This window comes from Accipiter gentilis, chromosome 9 (assembly GCF_929443795.1).
Source record: "Accipiter gentilis chromosome 9, bAccGen1.1, whole genome shotgun sequence".
In the NCBI taxonomy this organism is placed as follows: Eukaryota; Metazoa; Chordata; class Aves; order Accipitriformes; family Accipitridae; genus Astur; species Astur gentilis.
The window spans coordinates 37,884,847-37,904,924 of record NC_064888.1 but is presented as its reverse complement, the minus strand read 5'-3'; the positions used below and the strand labels follow the sequence as shown (position 1 = coordinate 37,904,924).

General features: G+C 39.0%; 2 protein-coding genes across 3 annotated transcripts in view; one reads left to right on the top strand and one right to left on the bottom strand.

The window, feature by feature from the left end:
• Positions 1–2,191, bottom strand: part of SEC23IP (SEC23 interacting protein) — a 27,820-nt gene extending 25,629 nt beyond the window's left edge. Inside the window, 2 exon segments of the mRNA XM_049809548.1 lie at positions 1,854–2,034; positions 2,036–2,191. Of these exon segments, the coding sequence (XP_049665505.1) occupies positions 1,854–2,034; positions 2,036–2,167 (313 nt within the window). The 5' untranslated portion in view covers positions 2,168–2,191.
• Positions 2,079–20,078, top strand: MCMBP (minichromosome maintenance complex binding protein). Of its 2 annotated transcripts, none has more exons than XM_049809550.1 (16): positions 2,079–2,375; positions 3,224–3,309; positions 5,016–5,156; positions 5,469–5,510; positions 6,019–6,120; positions 7,547–7,676; positions 9,111–9,262; positions 9,977–10,077; positions 11,932–12,101; positions 12,981–13,104; positions 14,732–14,849; positions 15,523–15,688; positions 17,928–18,061; positions 18,731–18,895; positions 19,299–19,387; positions 19,700–20,078. In XM_049809550.1, exons 1-16 carry the CDS (start codon positions 2,318–2,320, stop codon positions 19,824–19,826), a joined length of 1,905 nt encoding a protein of 634 aa, XP_049665507.1. In that variant the 5' UTR covers positions 2,079–2,317; the 3' UTR covers positions 19,827–20,078. The 2 variants fall into 2 exon arrangements, with proteins under 2 accessions (XP_049665507.1, XP_049665508.1); XM_049809551.1 differs by lacking the exon at positions 2,079–2,375 and adding an exon at positions 2,842–3,062.

The following is a 20,078-nucleotide window of genomic DNA, read 5'->3' as shown; positions in this document are numbered from 1 at the left end:
TCCTGTGAGTGTACAGCTTTGACATACAAGGGCAGCATTCTTCTCATAAACAAAACAGTCTTTCTTCAACCGTGACTGTGTGACAACCTCCTGTATATCCCTCCATATATAACGTGGAACCTTGCCATTCACAGATTGTCACCTGACAACCACAAGTGACATTAGTCCACTTCCTTATTGGGAACACTCCTCTCTGTCTACAGTAAGTATATCGGTTACTTCACCCACACCTGAGCCAGAGAACGTATCTTCTATCATCAAACTGCAAAGCACAAAACACTTATTACTTGCTCTTGGAAATAAAAGAATTTTATGACTGCACACAGCTTCCTAATGTTGGCTGTCAGATGTCAAACAATTCCTGAGATCAATCCTTATTACAGTTTACACAATTTAAAATACAAACTCAAGAGCTTGTTCTTTCCTGCTTCAAACTATGATTCAAGATGCAAACTGCTCTACACAGCCAGATCCCTGTGGCACCTGGCTGGACAAACAGTGAGCGCAATGGACCACTGAAATAGAACATTTAAGAGGATGTGGGCCTTACTCGGACAGACACGGATTGTGGCACAACCTCCAGCACTGAAGTTCACTCCAGCTGCAAAACTATGAATCTTCATCCCATCAAATTTTAAGTGAGATGGAGAGCATATGATTCACCGCATTAATGAAATCCCATCAGATTTTCTCCTTGGCTAGCTTCAAAATCTTCAGGAAATTTCCACATGACAGTCATCTGTGCAGAACTACTGGCAAGACTAGCACTTAAAAACTGCTTTTTTTAAAAAAAATGAAAAACAATGTATATTTGCAAGAAAGAAAAACTATAAAGATTGCACAATGGAAGTAGTAAATATATCAGCTACCTAGATACTTCAAGTAAGTAGGAATAATATTCTAATGCTTCTAACCCTCCCACCCAAAAAAATTGTAGTTGATATTAAAAAAAATGTTTCAAAGCCATACTTGGCAAACATTTTTTTAAATCTACAGAGATGTACTCCACTGATTTCCAGCTATATTAACACTTATTTTAGCTAAGATACAACAGCATCGAAATCAAGTCTTGGATTTTGGACTCGACATGTGCCGATGCAGTAAAATTTAAAATGATCTGATTTCTAGTTGTATTTCTAATACTTAGAGCTTTAATCTCAGACTGAACGCATTTCCAGAAAAATCCGTTCCTTTATCTCAAACTATCTGAGGGTCAGATTTTACGTTGCACATGCACGTGTTTGGAACACCATTAAGGCTTTAGAAGGACAGAGTATTAAAACACGCTTAAGTTAACAAGGCCGTTTAAGGTGCCTGCTTAACATGCTATTTTCACACAGGGAAAATAGAAGATAACATGGCAGAGGAGCTTAAAAAGAGCGAAAACACTAAGTACATCCCTGAATGGAAGTACTGACAGCTGTGAATTGCTGGAACAAATATGCTAATCAATGAACCGAAACCACGACGCTCATCCCTTCTCCTTAGACACAGAACTACAGCCCGAACACCTAAGCACAGGCAGGAAAGCGGAACGCACTCATCTCGAGCAGCTCGTCTCTCCTGAAGCATTAACGCCCGGCAGCCAGCAGTGACAGCCAGCTCAGCGAGCCCTACGGAGAGAAGATTAGGGTCCAACCGACGCGTAGCGGGCCCAGACGCCGACCAGGCCCGCGGCACCCCTCGGCAGGCCCCGGCTCGGTTCCTCGGGTCTCCCACCGAGCCCACAGCCCGTTATCCAGCGGCGCGGAGGGCAGAGTCCCGTCGGGCTCCCGCCCAACCCCGCCGCGCCCTCCCGCTTCCCTCACAGCGGCCCCTCAGCACCCCCCCGGCCGGCCGACCGGCCTCCCTACCGGCTGCCAGGAGAGCGGGGCCCGGCGGTATAGCCGGAGCCTGGCTGACCGGGATGAAGGGCACGGTGAAGTTGAACTCGGTAGCGGAGGAAGAGAAGAGCAAGTTGGTGCCGCCGCCGCCGCCACCGGTAGCCCCAGGCTTCGCCGCCGCCATGGCTGCACCCCGGCCACGTCCCTTCCCCCGCGGCGGCCCGGCCCTTTCCGCCCTCACCGCTGTGCCCGCTTCTAAGATGGCGGCGGCGACGCGCCCCGACGGCCTCTCCGCGTACGGGTGAGGAGGAGAAGGCGGGCTCGGCCCTTGGCGGGGCCGCCATTGCCGCAGGAAGAGGAAGAGGAGGAGGAGGGCGGAAGCGGGGAGCCCCCGTGTGAGGCTTGCGAGCGGGACTTGGCGGCTGCAGGCTGCCGGCGGTCTGTCCCCCCCTGCCTTGCCCTCGTCCCCCGCCGCGGCGAGGCTCGCCCCCGCCATGCCGTGCGTGGCCGACTGGCTCAACAACCCCTTCAGCATCGTGCAGGGCATCTTCGGTGAGCGCGGGCCGGGCGGGGCCGGGATCCTCTCAGCAGCCACCCGGCCGCCGGGAGGGCGGCGGGACGGGGGCTTCTCCTCACGGGGCGGCGGCGGGACGGGGGCTTCTCCTCACGGGGCGGCGGCGGGACGGGGGCTTCTCCTCACGGGAGGGCGGCGGGACGGGGGCTTCCCCTCACGGGGTGGTGGCGGGACGAGGCCGGGAAGGCCTGGGAGAAGCGGGAAGAGCAGCGAGGGCGGGCGGCCGCTTCCTCCTTCCCCGGTGGGAGCGGGCAAGGAGACGCGTTGCCGAGGCCTCCGAGGGGGTGTGCGGCCCTCGCCGGCGGCTGGGGGCCCTGTCCCGGAGCCGTGCCCGGGCAGCGAGGTCTACCTCGGTTTGGCAGGCTGGTTAGGGGGAAAAAAAAGTGAAAACAATACGTATTGGGGGTTTCAGGAAGAACGCGTGCTGGCTGCGTGCGTTACCGATCAGTAGTAATATTACCAGTGCTGTCAGCTGAGGCTGTTTCTGTGCTAGGCTTGATCTTAACTGGAAGCGTGCTGAAATAAAAATTTCCGCGGTGGACGTAAAGCAGAAAGCGGTACCTCGCCTCCTCCACTTTCTGGCTGGCTGTATTGCAGCGTTTCAGAGCTTTTTCTTGCTTCCAAGGGTGGCTGTGTTCATCTTGGTTTGCCTGGAAGCATATAAGGTGGGAAGTCAGTGCAATTATAAGGGCATAAAGTAGTCTAAAATGCAGTCATTTGCCCAGAATAGAAGTAAATGTTGAAATTGCTTACTGTGTTAGGAGACTGCTGAATAGAAGTCCGTTACGGGAAGCTAATACGCCTGTAAATGTGTTTTGTTTTGTAGCCCAAAATGTTCCAAACTCTGATTGGGAAAAGAAGGTAACCGAATACTTCAAGGAGAAATTAAAGGAAAATAATGCTACGAACTGGGTGAGATTGTTTTGTTCTTTTAGAGTTATGCCTTTCTTAAGTTTCATCCTTTTTACCTTTTATTTATTGCAGTGATATGCTTTTGAGAAGTTCTTCCTTCTCGTGTTAAGTACACTTCCAAATTTTAGGCCTAGACTTTATGATACATTATTTATATCTCAGTTGCTTTAATCTGTGTGTAAAGCAAAAATGTAATATCCTGACCGTAACAAGAGAAGCCAATCCACTCGTCTTCAGTGTACTGTTTTGCCCTGGGCCGCAACTGCTGAATGCTGCCTATTTGTAGTACAATCCAGTAGATGGCAGGAGTTGACAAATACTGTCATTTTTTAAAGTACTAATGCCTGCCCTGTCTACTGTGAGTCTGCAGCAAATGTTTGTACACCACAAGTTCCTGAACTGCTTCTCTCGTGATCTTTGATGCGATGCTGCAGACTTTGTGTGGGTTGAATAAATAGCTGCTTGGGCTTTCAGGTTTTAGTAAAAAATACTTTCTGCTAAAACTGTGCTTTACTGGGCTGGATCAGGCCTGGTTTTTGCAGTTTAGCAAGGAAGCTATGCTTTAGATGTAAAAATGAAGCATGCACACTTGAGTTCAAAAGCTGATATATTTCTAAAAGGCTGTGCAAAAATGGCATCATGGAACACTGCTGAGTGTATTAGAAACTTTCAAATCTGTTCTACTTATTGCTAAAAAACAAGTGAAAATTATTGGGGTTTTTTTTCTTCCTCTGTCAGTGAGAGTATTCTGTAATTAATATTTCAATGACAGTTTAAATTGAGGTGTAAATGGCAAAATTGTGTTAAATTTACAACATTAGAAGGAATTGAAAGCACATTTTCTTACTCAAGAGAGACATGAGGGAATATATGTTTGTTTGTTAAAATGCCATTTCCTATAGGGCCATGTCTGGTTTTTGTTGCATTTTAATGTTGGATGTGTGGTTTTTTCCAACAAAGAGGTTATCTTCAAAACCAGAAAACTCTATTCTTATTGCAAGTCTCATTATTTCAAGTTATACCACATGCCTAGGCATTGATTTTTTTCCTTCTGTTTTTCCATTGTCATGTAAACATATGTGAAAAAGACTCTCCCAATGTGGACTTGCAAATTAACATACAGCTTTTTCATGGCCTTTTGTTATAAGAAATCGTGCATGCAGTTGCTGTGGTACCACTGGTACATAATACATGGTAAAAGTGCTGTTAAATAGGAATAAGATAAATAATAAATTCTATTTAATACCTCAGCTGCAGTAATTCCCAGTTTAAGAATTACTTTCAAATGATGTACAAGTTTTCATATGGTTTCAATGACTGAAATGCATTTCTTTTATAGTCAAGTAGCGGGATTAAGAAATGAACAGGACTGGTGGCTTAGGAACTGGAAGAATTTGGGAACTGTTACGTGTCTGATAATCGTAACTATTATCTGTAACAGCTATTGCAGAAACTTCTGGTGTTGAGGTATACACACTTTGTTACTGCTTGGATTAGGGCAGGAGATGTACTTAGAAAATATTAAGTATGTTCGGCAATTAATCATATCAACAGCAACAATATGGGGTTTGAGGCAAGGAACTGAACAGTAGGACATACTGGATGATCAGAGAATAAGTTGGTGACAGCTTTTGTGGTGGTGTTGGCTTACTTCAGAGCATTTCCTAGTATTTACCAGTTGTTTAGAATAATGTCTTTTTTTATAGGTTCCATCACTGAATGATGTTCCCGTACATTACCTAAAACCCAACAGTTTAGTGAAATTTCGCTGCATGGTTCAAGATATGTTTGATCCTGAGTTCTACATGGGAGTATATGAAACAGTTGACCCAAACACAAAAGCACGTGTAAGTGAAATACTGATTTATTATTTTAGTAAATGTTTATAATTTTGTCCATTCTAGTCCTCATATTTCTCTAGTTTCTGAGTTAAACCATGGAGTCTGGGCACTATTTAATAGTAACTGTATGGCTCAAATGGCGTCAGTAATACATCACTTCTTACATTTCTGTTGAGGAATATAAATTACTAAAATAATGAAAGCTTCTGCAGTATGCCTTTGAGGGACTTTTCGACTGCAGAGTTTTTGGTATGAGTAATTCATATTCAGGATGCTGTCAGAAACAGAATGATTGCATTGCCTTTTCCTTCTTGACAGGTTTTGCATTTTGGTAAATACAGAGATGTGGCAGAATGTGGGGTAAGTTATACAAGTTATATGAATTTTGAGATGAAACATTAGACAGAAAGATGCAGCTTTTAAGCACAGTATAGCTTATTTGGTACTCGCCAATGGATTCCTGGAGACTAATTTTGCATTTTAAGAGCAATCTCAGGTTTGGAAAGCAGAGTATTCCTAACTGCTCACAGGCATTCTAAGTAAGCAGGCTTCAAGCTGTTTCTGTTGTATTTAAATTTGTTTTGCTTGGGGGCGGGGGGAGCAGAGAAGCGCTCTTGATCTTGAAACTTTCTGTTATGGAAAACAATTTACTTTTGGTAGTGCAGTGCAATGAGAATCAAAGCATTATAGATACAGACTGGATTCACTTTTTCATGAGTATGAAGTCTTGTATTAAGTATCAAATTATGTATGTAGTCTTGCATGTTTGTTGTAACTTCTGGCTGAGTAACTGAATCTGTGGGATTAGTTTCAAAAATGAAAACAAACTCTAATCAGATTTTTAACAAAATTTCTTTTGGTATTCTAGCCTCAGCAGGAAATTGATTTGAACTCCTCACAAACAGTCACCTCGGAGAGACAGACTTTCTACTGTGTTCCAGTCCCTGGCGAATCAGCATGGGTGAAAGAAATATCTTTTTTGACTGAGCTAGTGCTCTGTTATAAAAACAGTGATCACCAACTAATTCATTAGATTTAAGGAGATAAGTTTATTTAAAGATTCTTTTCTTTTGAGTGAATCAGGAGAGGTGGTAGGTATAGAAAAAGTAATAGGGAAAATGGTGGTGTGCTATATGCACAAAGAGGATGCAAATGAATTTAGGAGCATTGCTTTTTGATTTAGTAGGGATTTAGACTAGATTTTCTTGTTTGCTTGGGAGGGTCTTGAAAATTTCTGTTAATTTCTATTTGCAAATGCTTAGAAAAAGAGAAATTTCAATTGAGCCATGGAGAGTCCATTGGCATTTTCTGATTAAACCAGTACTCTGTTATATAGTGAGTGTCTCCTACAAGAACCTGTAAAAACACCCGTAGCTGAGCATGTTAAGACAATAATTCCTGGAAAACTGAAGTATTGTGGTTTGGTTTTAATAGTTTGACCACAGTATGTCATTTTCTCAGTTAGTATAGGAAACATTTTGGGGAGAAACAAATCATCTTTAGTTTCTTCTAGTAAATGGAAGGTGAATTATCTGAGTGGAATGGATACAGGATGCCTATTAGGAATTTTATATTCTTTTCTCCTCCAAGGGAGTGGGGGAGAGGTCTAGAAAACCTGAGATATGTTGCACTTTGTAAAAATATAAGAATTTTATGGTAAATCTATAATTATTCAATATTTCATATTTTGAGTTCAGAATTAAAGAAAACTGCTACTTGACATTGGCACAGAACGCCAGTGCAATTTTTAAATTAAGCTAACACAATTTTTGCAATAAAATGATTGATAGGAGTTAGTCTTTGAATGAAACTTGCAGCAAAGTACTGCAGCAATGTAAATTTAAAGTGAGACGGAATATTATGAAAATAGCAAACACGATTTCAATCTTTGCCCGTCATGCTAAGAAGAGGAAAAGTGTATTAGCTTTTTCAAAATCCATTTACAAGTGTAGTGTTGCCAGTATCTTACAAGTATGTGAACATTTTCTGTGTGTTTAAAGTAATAATAGTAATTATATTAGCAAGTCTTTAAATAGTGTTACAATGTCTGTTCTTTAGGGTTGAGGTATGGGAAAGAAAAAATTCTTGAGATTTTGAGTTGTACCTGACCATAAGCATGTTCTCTGGGCAGAAAAAAAAAAACTTTTTTAGAGAGTGATAGTGGAATAGCACTCAGTGGTTTTTAGTTTCTATTTTCAACAAAGCCAATGACTGCTGTATACTTCTTAAGCAGGTTATTTATATATCTAAAGAGATGACGTCTAGATAACAATTTGAATCATTATTTTAAAGTTTTACTCAAAATAGGATAATAGCATTTTGTTTTTAAAAAAACAACTAGCTTTGCTTGAATTTTCTTAGCTGAGTCTGTGGTTGTCCTTAATCTGCAATTTTACGCATATATTAGTGCAAGCCAAGCTCGAGTTAGTCCTTCAACATCCTATACACCAAGTCGCCACAAGAGGAGCTATGAGGAAGATGAAGATATGGATCTACATCCATCTAAACAGAAAGAGCAACACATGGGTAGTAGTCATTATTGATGAATAGTTATTATATCTTTCTGGAATTTGCAAAAATTTCATTTTTAAAAATTGAAATATTTTCAATTTTTTTAATCAGTCGTGTTGTTGCAGCCTTCATAACTAATCCGGTGGCTTTGTTGAAGTCATCAGTGGTTTAAATTGAAGTAGTGTGGGAGAGCCTACACATGTATATTGTATGACGTGTTGGTATTACTTTCTAGAGCTGATTCCTAAAATTATTATTTTGTACAGCAGCACTTGTGTATTGTCTTTTTTATGTAACAGCACACAAACAATTTATAGCAGCAGGCTGAAATTTAGGAGTTCTTGTTTAAATTCCCACTCTATTGCAGATTTCACGGTAATCTGGAGAAAATTGTGTAATCATGTCTGTCTCATACTCTGTGTGTGGATCTTACTGTCTAATATGAAGCCAAACTATGTGTCAATTAGGAGTCACTTTGCTCAAACAGTAGTATACATCTAAAATACATCTTCCAGCCTTACCTTTTTTCTAATATAATTTACTAATCCAACTTCATAAAGGAACCAGATTAATACCAGACACTTGTAGCATCCTGAAGAAAGCTACTAAACCTTTTAAGAGGATGGTATTTCAAACACTAGCAGTGTTCAGATGGTGTGCAGTTCTTACTTATGTTGTAATCGGTCCGTGAACTACTTGTTTTGATGGTCGTCTGTGGAGATGCCACTTAAACTGGCATGGGGTTTTCTTGGAGATTTTGGCAAGTTTTCTTTAGAACAAGAGAAAGTGGTTAGCTTAAAATTGTCAGTCCTGTTAAAGAAAAAAAACTGTAGAGGCTCTTGCTTGCTTTTGTTCAGTGTTCTATGTCTATCGTGTTCATTAGCTGAATTCAGGTTTTTCCTTTTTTATTCTTATCAGTTCATTAGCTGAATTCAGGTTTTTCCTTTTTTATTCTTATCAGTTTGCAAGATAGTTTAGACTGTTTTGTCTTCATACTCAGACAAATCAATAGTAGAAAAGATTTATATAGCTTTATTACTGCTGAAAATCTACAGAGATTTTTCATGTAAACTGTTTGTTGATGCATACTCTCACCTTTAAGAACTATCTAGTTTCTTAAAATGAGGTGCGGAAAAATACTACCTTTGCAGTCCTATGGAATTTAGATAAAAATTTTAAGCATTACATTTTGAAAATCAGATTTCTGGCCATGTTTGGGTTTCTAAGACATAGATCTTTACCGTTACTCTCACTCACACTTAACTTGATAATATAAAATATGCATTTGTGAGATTTTTCTATTCTGTTTAAGAGTATCTTCTGTCAAATACATTGCATTATTAAATATTTTTGTCTTGTTAAATTAGTTTAATTCTGTGTTGCTCACTGAAGAAAGTTGTTAAGTTTTGCATTTCTGTTTAAAGAGCCTACAAATCCTGTATTTTTCAGGCAGTGGAGGTGATATCCATGGATGTGGGGAGCCGAAGAGATTAGAAACAGAAGCTTCTGCAGGTCATCATCTCATTTCTCCCAACTGCTCCCCTCCACTTGACTTAAATTTTCCATTGCCAGGAGAGAAGGGACCAGCATGTCTCGTAAAGGTAACAGAAGTGGAGAGATGATGAGCATGGCTGTGGTCTCAGTGAGGCAGTCAGAATCTGAAGTTAGAATGTAAGTAGTTAGTCTTGCATGGTTTATAGGCACAGCAATTGTTTCTCAGGCCCAGAATTTTGTTTCTACAGTTAATTACATTGTTTCTCTTCATGAGTACTGTATTTGAATTGCTGAAATCCTTCAACAGCATTTATTAGAGCTTGCGCCTTCTCACTACACTTAAAAAAAACTCTATTACTAGGTGCTTGAGCGTGTAGCTGGTATTGACTCCTGGTATTTTGCTTTTAGGGTTTGTCCTCTAAAGGAAAAAAGTTGTGATGGAACAAGCCAACGTTTTTGTATTATATTTGAAATAGTCTTTGATTCGCTAGTATGCTATATTGACTATGAAAGTTCCAACACAAAATTTCTATGCTGTTACTGTGTTGAATGCTCTCTTATTCAGCAAATCGTTGAAATCAGATTAGAATACAATTGTTTACATTTGTGTAGCAAAAGAATGCCAATAGGAAAAAGCATGGAATCATAGAAACTGATTTCTCCAATCTAAGCTTACTGACACTGAGGACTAGGAGAGACCTCTTCACACAAACTGTTCTCAGTCTACAGTTGTGTCTCCTGAGATTTTTTCCTTTTGTCTCTGTGCAGTCCTGCATCTGGCCCATCTGCCTCCGTATTTTATTATTTTCTCTTTGTGGCAGGTCTATGAGAGCTGGGATAGCTTCAAAGTCAATGACATTCTGGAGGTATACGGGATTTTGTCTGTGGATCCGGTGCTGAGCATAGTAAACAATGAAGAGAGGTAAGCCTCCCCCAATGTGTGGTCCTGCGATGAAGGAAATTTTTATTTCAATGAGTAAAATATTTTGGCTGTCCCCTTAATACAGACAGGGAAATATGTAAATACATAACAATTATGCTTAAGAGGTGAATTTTGTTGCTTAAAAAAAACTTGATATGGAAAGTGTTAGCTCTACCATCCTGTAAACTGAAGTCTGTTGTACTCTGGTACGTCCATACCCTTGGATACACAATGCATCTGTTTTTAGGTCGTTGAACAGTCGATAAAGCAGAAAGTGCTTCTATAGCTAAATGTTTTGTACTCTTTCATGCCTATTAAACTTTCAATGAATGAGTCAATAGTGCACAAAGCTTTCAAATAAGCTTTAAAATTATAAAATGTCCTTTTGAAATGATTTCTAAGTCCATGAAAGTTGTTACCATAAACAGTTCTGAAGAATATACAAAAAAAAGTTTGCACGTCTGCATGGAAAGTGAAAGTGCCCAAAGTGAGTAAAAATAGGGTTGATTTTTTTCACTAGTTAAAGTGTATCATCACATTATACCGCTGATAGAAACTTCCCATTTCACTTGCTGTTCTGCAGTTAGTTGCTTGACAAAATACAAACTGATTTAGAAGGATGCAAGAAGTCAATTTTTGAAATAAAACTGTTGGCCAATCTAACATAAGTACTACTGATGTCTTGAACCATTGCGCTTTACATTATTTGTTGGCGATTTTGTTTATCTTTCTGATAATACAGTATCAAGAGTGCAGTGCGAATCCTTTATAGTGCCAGCTTCTTAAAAGTTAACTCAGCCTGGTCAGCTGCTTTTGGTTATCATCTGTCCGACAGCTAATCCCAGAGTGACAGCTCAGTTGGTCAGTCATAGCTTGTTGGGTTTTTTCCTGCACGTCATTCTATTGCAAATAGATAAAATGGTGGCATTTAGCAATGTTTTGAATGCAAACAAAAGAAATTTCTTTTAATGGAAAGAGTGGATAGTTTGTTGGTGGACTGCTTTCAGCTTTTAAAGCTGGTACAAGTTGATTAAATTTGTACTAAACTTTATTATTATTTGATGTAGTCACTTAAGGGATTTTAGTTTCTACATAACAAATTAAAACCACCCGGAAGGAATTTTGTAAGGCATCATCAGGGAGAGCAAAGCTTGTGTATCTGAACTCTTAAATTTAGAGGTAATACCTTCAAGTTTGAGCTGAGGTACCTTAGGATTTATTTACTAATAATTTTTTTTTACTCAGCCAGTGATATAGCTGTTATGTGAATGTATAGATGATCTTGTTGTCAGGCTCTGGAACCTGGTGGAGTATGAAAATCCCACATGTGCATACACAGACAAATGTAATAAATCATTACCTTATTTTCTTAAAAGTTACTGTTTAGACTTCATTCAGTACATGCTGGACAGAACAGTGTGTAACATTTTATTTGAAGCTACATCTTACTAAATGGTGCAGCAAATAATAAATGTGGTTTTGTGGTTTTGTTTGGGGTGTTTGGGTTGGTTGGGGGCGGGGGGGGGGGGTTGTGGGGCTCTTTTTCTTCTTCTTTTTTTTTCTTTCCAGGAAAGTAAGATAGATTATGTTATTTTCAGAAAATAATAAGATTTTTTTGGTCAAGCATGCTTTGGCATTTTGATATCATTATACAGTTGTGATTCAGTATTTATGGTGTTTATAAAAATCATAAAGAAGTTAGTTTAAATATGGGAGGAGTTACCATGAGCTGGAAGCGGATGTTGTTTGTTCCGATGTGCTCTTTTCTTGGCCTGGTTTTGGCTGCTCTTAGTCAGATGAAGAGAAATTTGTGTGGAATGTTTCTAAGTCCAGTTGTGCTGTGCCCTTTCCTAGGGACAGCTCAGCCCTTGATCCTATGGAGTGTATGGACACAGCAGAAGAACAGAGAGTACACAGTCCTCCAGCCTCATTAGTCCCCAGAATCCATGTGATTTTGGCACAGAAATTACAACACATTAACCCACTGCTGCCTGCCTGCCTTAATGAAGAGGAGAGTAAAACCTGTGAGTATCTGAACTTGGCACCTCTCTGTAAATGTGCAGTTTCCTAGTGTATCTGAACAAATAGTTCTTTGCTCAGAGGCAAATGCATCGATGGCAGGGTTTGAATTTAAATCTTGTTAAGTGGAGGAACCATTCAACACTACAGAACTGGACAAGATGCGTTTGTGTTTACGTGATGCTTAATGTCTTCATTTTTCCTAAATAAATGTGATTGCTATGAAACTTGATTTTGCGTTCTACATGCCCAAGGATTTTACCAAGGTTTTCAGCCATAAGATTTTATTTGTTTTCAAATGGAGTAGTGAATTGCTGGAAAACTAGATTTCCAATTTAGTGTAACAGTGAAAATAAGAAACATACCGACAACGTAAAGAATCATAATATTGTGAAGAAAATAAAGCAATTCTGGTTTTAAGCAACTATGCTATTCCTTGTGGCCTATTTGACTGTTATTTTTTTTGTCATTGAATTATTGCATGCAAACCTCTAATTGGTATTTATCATTTTCTTCCTTGTGTGCCTTCTATTGGTTGTCCTGAGCTGTGCTATGTGTAAAGGGTTTTTTCTGCCTTTAATATAGTATGGATAGGCTATCAGTTTTAGAAATTTAGCTCCAAACTTTACAGCCTTCTGCAAATGCATTACACAATATCTAATTAAAAAAAAGAAAGCATTTCCAAGGAAATGTTGAGTGACTCAGGTTATCCAAAGCCAGTAATTGCTCAGCTGGAAAACCAATGAATGTTTATTTTTCCTAGACTGCTGTGGAGTAACCATTTTTCTTCATCAAACTGTAATGGAAAGTAAAATTTATATAGGGGGAAGAGGGTGAGTAGCAGCACATTTTCTGACATTCGTTGTCTTCTGCTCTTTTATCAGTTGTTTCTAATTTCATGTCTGAGCTGTCACCAGTGAGAGCAGAGTTGCTTGGGTTCCTCACCCACGCGCTCTTGGGAGACAGTTTGGCTGCTGAATACCTTATATTGCATCTCATCTCTACAGTGTAAGTATTTAGATGCTTGCTGAGAATTTATATATTTACCTTTTAAAAGAAATCTCCTCTTATGGGGTTCTATACCGCTCTGCAAATAAATGGCAGAAATAGCTTAAGTACTTATTCCAGTAGTACTTTGTCCAGCTAGAGTTGTCCTGTCATAATAGACACAGTAAACAGATTTCACTGTGAAATAACAGTAAGTTTTGTTAAAAGGCCAGTTTTGTGGCAGTGTATCCTCTCAGTGTTCTTTGAGAGCTGGACAAAATCTCCAGGATACACTTCTAAACAGAGGTATGGAAACATGTTTTTATCTCTAGCTTCTTTTATTGAATAGGACATGCAGTTGACTTCTTAAAGATGGCATTTACTAACTGCAGTAATTATTCTTTAGGTATTAAAAGATACTGAAAGGTACATTCTTGGAATTTGTTTAATTAAATGTAGACATATGTTTAATGGTAAGTGCAAGTGACTCCCATTTAGCATGTGATAGAAATATACATCTGAGCTGATGCTGTAGCTGAATGTGCATCCATTGTGATCTGTCTTTGTGGCTGATTAAAGTGGATTTGCTTAATGTTCTCTTACGTTGGTTTAAACTGTCACTGAATGAAAGAGCAGCATCCTTTGACTCATTAAAATTTCAGGTGTGAAACTTCAGACTATGTTTTGATTTGATTAAGTATAGTTGTCAGGCTCAAATTTAATTTTACTCTTTCTTCAAAATGAAAATGGATTCCATTTTCTACAAAAAAAAAAAATCATCATTTCTTAGTAAATAAACTACTTGTTTTATGGTTTTCAAAAATTCCATTCTGCTACAAAGTGAATAGTACAGCACGTATTATTAAACAGAAGTGTTTACAGAGCTGTAATTGGATTCAGCATGTTACCTTTCTCATACCTGCAACTGACGTGTAAAAAGCCATAAGAGATTTCTCAGCCTCAGCGAGAGAGGTGGTATCAAGATAGATCCAACCATAATGCCATGGCAGCATAATTATGAGCTGAAAAGATTTATGGTGGGTTTATGTTTACAGTCTGCCCTGAACCCTTGTCCTCATATAAATATAAGTACTTCAGTATGTGTTGGGTTTTTTTATTCTGTGTACACTTCGTTCTTTCTAGTGGGACTGTGAATGCTCTAACACTTAGACTAGAATGTGTTTTCTCTCTTAGCTGATATCACAAAAAAGTTGAAATTTGTCAAGAATGGGGAGAAGATATACAGTAAGAAGAGGGAGAGGAAAGCTGAGGGCAGGTAAAGGAAATGAACAAGCATGATAAGCAGGGAAATTGAGATTGGGCAACAAGAAAGGAAAAGGATGAAGTGTGTTTTCTGAGTAACAAAAGAGCACAAGGAGAACGAACGCCTGGAAGGCACATTGCAGGATCTCAAGCACTATAAATGTACTGCTTTTGTGCAATCCTGCAAAGCCTTCCAAAGCAACCTTCAGCCTAAGTTAGCTCCTTGGACACTGGAGAAGGAAAAAAAGGTGGCTATTATTTCTGTATGTATTGGTATTAAAACCCTGCTAGCTATCACAGATACTGCACAACACTCAAACTGATTGATACCTGTATTCACCATGTTAATCAGACGCTTGCCTAACCTGTGTTATTTTTGGTTTAGTTATGCAAGACGAGATGTGCTTCCTCTGGGAAAATTCACAGTCAACTTGAGTGGATGTCCAAGAAATAGCATCTTCACAGAGCACATATACCGCATTATCCAGCAGCTTGTTCCAGCAGTAAGAATAATGGCATTATAGTGCTTTAATGTTTCTGATGGTAGATGTTGGACTATTTGTTCCAACCAGATAAAGAATATTTTAATTCAAGGCAGGCTTCTTAAACAGAGGCTCCTGCTATCCATGTAGAGGGCAGAGAAAAATGGAGATATGGCTTGCCTGTGAGTTGAAGTCTTTATTTACCTAGTCATCTAGGATGAATATGGAATAAAATCATATCCTCATAGGTATTAAACTGACAGACAGATGCTACATACTTTTTTCTCTTTCTGGATTGATACGTTTAGACATTTAGGTCATTTAATTATCATGTCATTACTGTTTATCCCCAAGTTTGTGGATACTGTTCTGCAGAACATTCATAGTCATTTATTTGGGGGTCATAATAATTGTACTGCTGCAATAAATTATTTATTGTTGTTTTACTCATCCTAGATATGCAGAACAGGTGTTAGAGTTCTTAACAGCATTACTTTCCTTTGGGAAATTATTATTTTTTCTAAAGTATTTAGCATTTGGACATTTGGGTTAAAGTGTATTCTATACTGTGGTAACAAGTATTGTTTTACTTACTATGGAGGTTCATAGTTATAGCTCTTGCTAAAGGAGGCAGTAGTTACTGGGGCAGCTGGAGGCGAGGAAATACGCTGATGAGTTTCTTTTCTTGTTGCAGTCCTATCGCCTACAAATGACCATTGAAAACATGAACCATTCACGATTTATCCCACATAAAGACTATGCAGCTAATCGCTTAGTCAGTGGAGTATTGCAGCTTGCCAGCAACACTTCCCTTGTAGTAGATGAGACTCAGCTTGAACAAGGACAGCTTGACACAACAGGTAGAGGTTTTTTGGTGTTTGGTTTTTTTTCTTTAAATCTCATCAGGAAGGTTAAAAGTTGATATATTCTAAGACAGTGATGCTAATTGTGTCCCAGTGATAATTTTCTATTACAAAACTGTTTGTGGTTTCCATATCCTATTTCATTGCTTGAACTAGCTTCCTGCTAGTCTGCAGCTTTCTCAGATGTCTTCAGGCTTGATCTCTTGGGCGGTTTTTTCCCTATTTTACTTTTTTGGAAGTTCTGGTATTTTGCTCAGAAATGCTTGTGTTGAGTCAAAATCTCTATCCCAGACCACAGATGACCAATGATGAAACAAGGTGGTTCCTTGTTTAGTATAGCTTTGTTGCGTTGTAGAGAACTCTGGACGGTGTCTGTGTCACTTAGTGGGAAAGGCCGCTAATTTGAATAATTCTTTAGACCAAAATACCTCTGATTCATTGGAATGGCCTTTCAGTTTCCTGTGATAATGAATGAAGAAGTGGGGGAAGCATATGCTGCTGCCTTATGCTTTATACTTTTCCTGTATATATAGAAACCATCCCTGAAAACCCAACTGAAAACTGGAGATAAAAAAAGGCTATTACTGTAGGGAACATAGAATGATGATTCTGTCTTGTAAGCTGATGTAGTGCTGTGTAGTATGCTTTCCACAGCTTTAGACAATTTAATTATAACCTAAATAAAAGAGGTGAGTTGCAGTACCTATTAAAGGTTCAGTAACTGGAGAATGCATAGTACGGATATCTGTGGTGATTTCAAGGAAAGAATAGGAAATCACTGGAAGTGACTTTATTTTAAAATAAAAATGCTATCTTGAGAAACCTGCTAGACTGTGTGATGTTATAAGCCTATTGGCTCTCCCTAATGAGTGTCAGTACTCTGTCCCTTTCAAGCATTTAGTCTGGCAGAGCTAGTGAGGTTCAGATTTCAGGCTGATTCTATTTAGAAACGTAATCTTTTGATGGTTTGGGGTTTTTTTAATTACTGCTGTGAAAAGTTGCTCATTGAAATTATTCTCGAGTCTTCCATATTTTTTTCTTACTCTGCTTTAGTAAAGTCACAAAAGTTCACTAAAGAAAATAGTAAAACTAGTAGAAATCTTTGCCCTGTCTGCTTAAAAAAAAAAAAAAAGGTCCAAACATGAAAATCCATTTTACAGAAAAATCTTGCTCTGCTGGTTTATAGGTTTTCTAAAATATTTGTCCTTAATGTTTAAAAAAAAACTTCACCGTTTAATGAAAAGTAATATTTTAAGTATTAAAAGTTGCAGATAAGAAAGGATTGTTAATTTTATTTCATTTCTGTTGATGCGAAGTTGTTCTCTACTGAATTTAGAGTAAAAAAGTAAGAATTTTTAATTTCTTATAACAATGTTGGGAACAAACTTATTCTTCTCTAGGACTAAATTATCTTCAGATCTAGTAGTTGGTTTGGAATTCTTGGAAGTTACAGCTTAAGAGATTTCAAACGGGTAAATGTCCCAGAAGTAAACCATAGTATTAAATTTGCCTTTATTTACTAACTTCACCTTTATTTAAATTGTAGTAAATTAATACTAATTCATTAAAGGCAAAAACATAACAGTAGATGTGTCATTTGATGCAGTAACACTGCTGAAGAGAAATTCAAATTGTTGGGTACGTGTCGGTATTCCAAAGGGAGAATTCCAAGATTTAACCAGTTAATTCGTCAGTCTTAACTTTCTAGATTTTAAATAACTTAGTTCCAGGAAAGGCAAGTGACTTCTATAAAAATTTGGCAAAATAATACTGTTATTCAGCAGTTCTGGTCTTGCTAGCCTATCATCTAATGTGTTCTCTATCCAGCAAGACTTCCCCCCTCTCCCCCCCCCCCCCCCCCCCCGCCCCTTCCTTAAACTGTTAAGGAGGGAAATTACACTTTCTGCCAGATAATTGGTAGTGTTTTGTCGTCTTTTGAGGAGAGATTTATTTCCTCTGTAAATAGTTATTTGGCTTTGTAGGACTGATGAAAGCATTAGTTATTAACACATACACTAGGCCAGATAAAATGTAGTCTTGAAATCCTTCGAGAATTCTTAATTTTGGTCTTAAGAAATGCTTGTGTCTATCTGGAAGACATTGCAGACACAAGAAGCAACAGGATGCTTGCAAGAATTTTTGTCAGGTGCTCATTAAAAACACATTGGAAAAAAAAAAATTAGGTCTGACATTTGTTTAGGTCCAGTTGTCAGAGAATTTGTTCTTGCTTTTCTAGGTGTACATAATGTGACAGCACTGGGTAAGCTGATAACTTGGCAGAAGGTGGATTATGACTTCAATTACCACCAGATGGAATTCCCATGCAATATTAATGTTCTTATCACTTCAGAGGGCCGATCACTCCTACCGGTATGGCACAGTCTTCCTGAATTTGGGGAGTAACTAGAGTTGGTAGCTGCTTACTTACTTAGAGCATGCCATTCCAGAGACAAGTGGAGACAGGAAAACTGTCTTGTGACCAGGGGTGGGTATGATACTAGCATTAGTTACTGCCTTCTCACTCGTGGCTGCAGCCAAGCCAAAAACCTGTTCATAGGAAAACCAAGAGCTTGACCTTCCCTCCTCCTTGGCTGAATAGTATTGGGATGGCAAGGCAGTGACTGAAGTTATTAACGGAGACCCCAGTAATGGGTAAAGCCTGCAGATAGATACACTGCTGCTCTCAAAGCCTTTTTCTAGTACAGTAGGTTCTGGGGTGGTGGGCATGTGAAAAAAGAGCAACAGATCTGGCATTAACCCGAGAAACTGAGTAGCCTAAGCTTACAAATACTTGATCTCTTGCATTCCAGCTTCCCATGAACTGAGCGTTTGCTCTCTTGCTTCCAAGTGAAACTGGCTCCTGCTTGAATAAGGACTTCACGCTGGTTTTCAAAAAGAGAACTGTTAAATATTTAAAGAATGAATTGTCTTACTTAGTTCTGGGAAATAGTGACTTCTGTTGCTTTAGAGGTGAAATTAGTCTTGGAATAGAAAAAAAACAGAATGGGGAAAGAGATGATATGTAATTTTATTTTTCAGTCAGATTGCCAAGTCCACTTACAACCACAGATAATTCCACCAAACATGGAAGAGTATATGAACAGCCTCCTAACAGCAGTGCTCCCTTCTGTGTTGAACAAATTCCGAATTTATCTAAGTTTATTGAGGCTGCTGGACTATAGTATATCTGATGAAGTGACCAAGGTATGGAAGACTTCACTAACGTGTTTTCAACTGTATGTTCAGATAGAGAGCACCTTAACAGAAAGCTGCTGTACTTTCCCATTGCTTTGTCAGTGATTCTCCCTGAAGTTTTCTAAAAATCAAACAAAAGCATTTTCTTGTCCTGAGTGTGCCTTCAAGGATTTGTACTCAAGTATCTCAGTATATACTTTGCATGTACCCTGCTTTCTAAAACTCCTTTTGAAAACTAATTTTTTCAAAGATGAGAAGTAGCCTATTTTTACTCAAGCTTGCCTCCTGCCAGCAATGATTTGAAAGGTTTCTCCTGTAATCTAAGGGTAGTTATGGTGCTTAGCTCCTTAAAAGCTTATCTCATAGTGAAGATTCTTTTTTACCGCTTAATTACATGCCGTATTGTGTATAGGCAGTAGAAGAAGACTTTGTAGAAATGCGCAAGAATGACCCCGAGAGCATAACAGCTGATGACCTGCACAGAACTCTGCTTGTAGCAAGGTGGGTAGCACCATTTGTCACACCTGAAGCCTTCCTGGCACTCTGGTAACAAATTAAGTCAATGCTCGTAGTCTGCAGTCTGACTGTAGTCGCATGAGGCTGGCTAGCAATCACAAGATGGAGTCTCCTCTTCCTTTGTTCCTTTTGTCACAGATTCTTAGTTAGGCAAAGTATTTCCTCCCCCCCCCTTTCTTCCCATGCTTTCTAGTTCATAGGATACTACAAGAAAACTGCTTTTTGTACTGTATTAGCTTATCATCAAATCTGACATGTGAATGAGCTCTTGTTCAATTGCTTTTTCTGTTCATCCAGGTTCTTGTCTCTCAGTGCGGGGCAGACAACGCTGTCAAGAGAGAGGTGGCTGAGAGCAAAACAGCTGGAGGCATTACGTAAAGCCAGACTTCAGCAGCAAAAATGTGTTAATGGGAATGAACTTTAATATTTTGTGGATGTCGCTATGAAAATTTGTCTAATCCTAGATGGAACCCATACTAAGATTGGAATATTGTTTATACCAGTTTTTGTAGATAATTTATACCAAAAAGTTATGGATATTTACCCTTGCAGTCTGAACACACTTAACTCTGTTCAGCCAGTTAAACATATTTTATGAAATTTTTTTGGAGCCTGTTTTGTAATTGAAAATTGGTAACAATGAGCAAATTGTTTGATATTAAACTTTAATACTGAA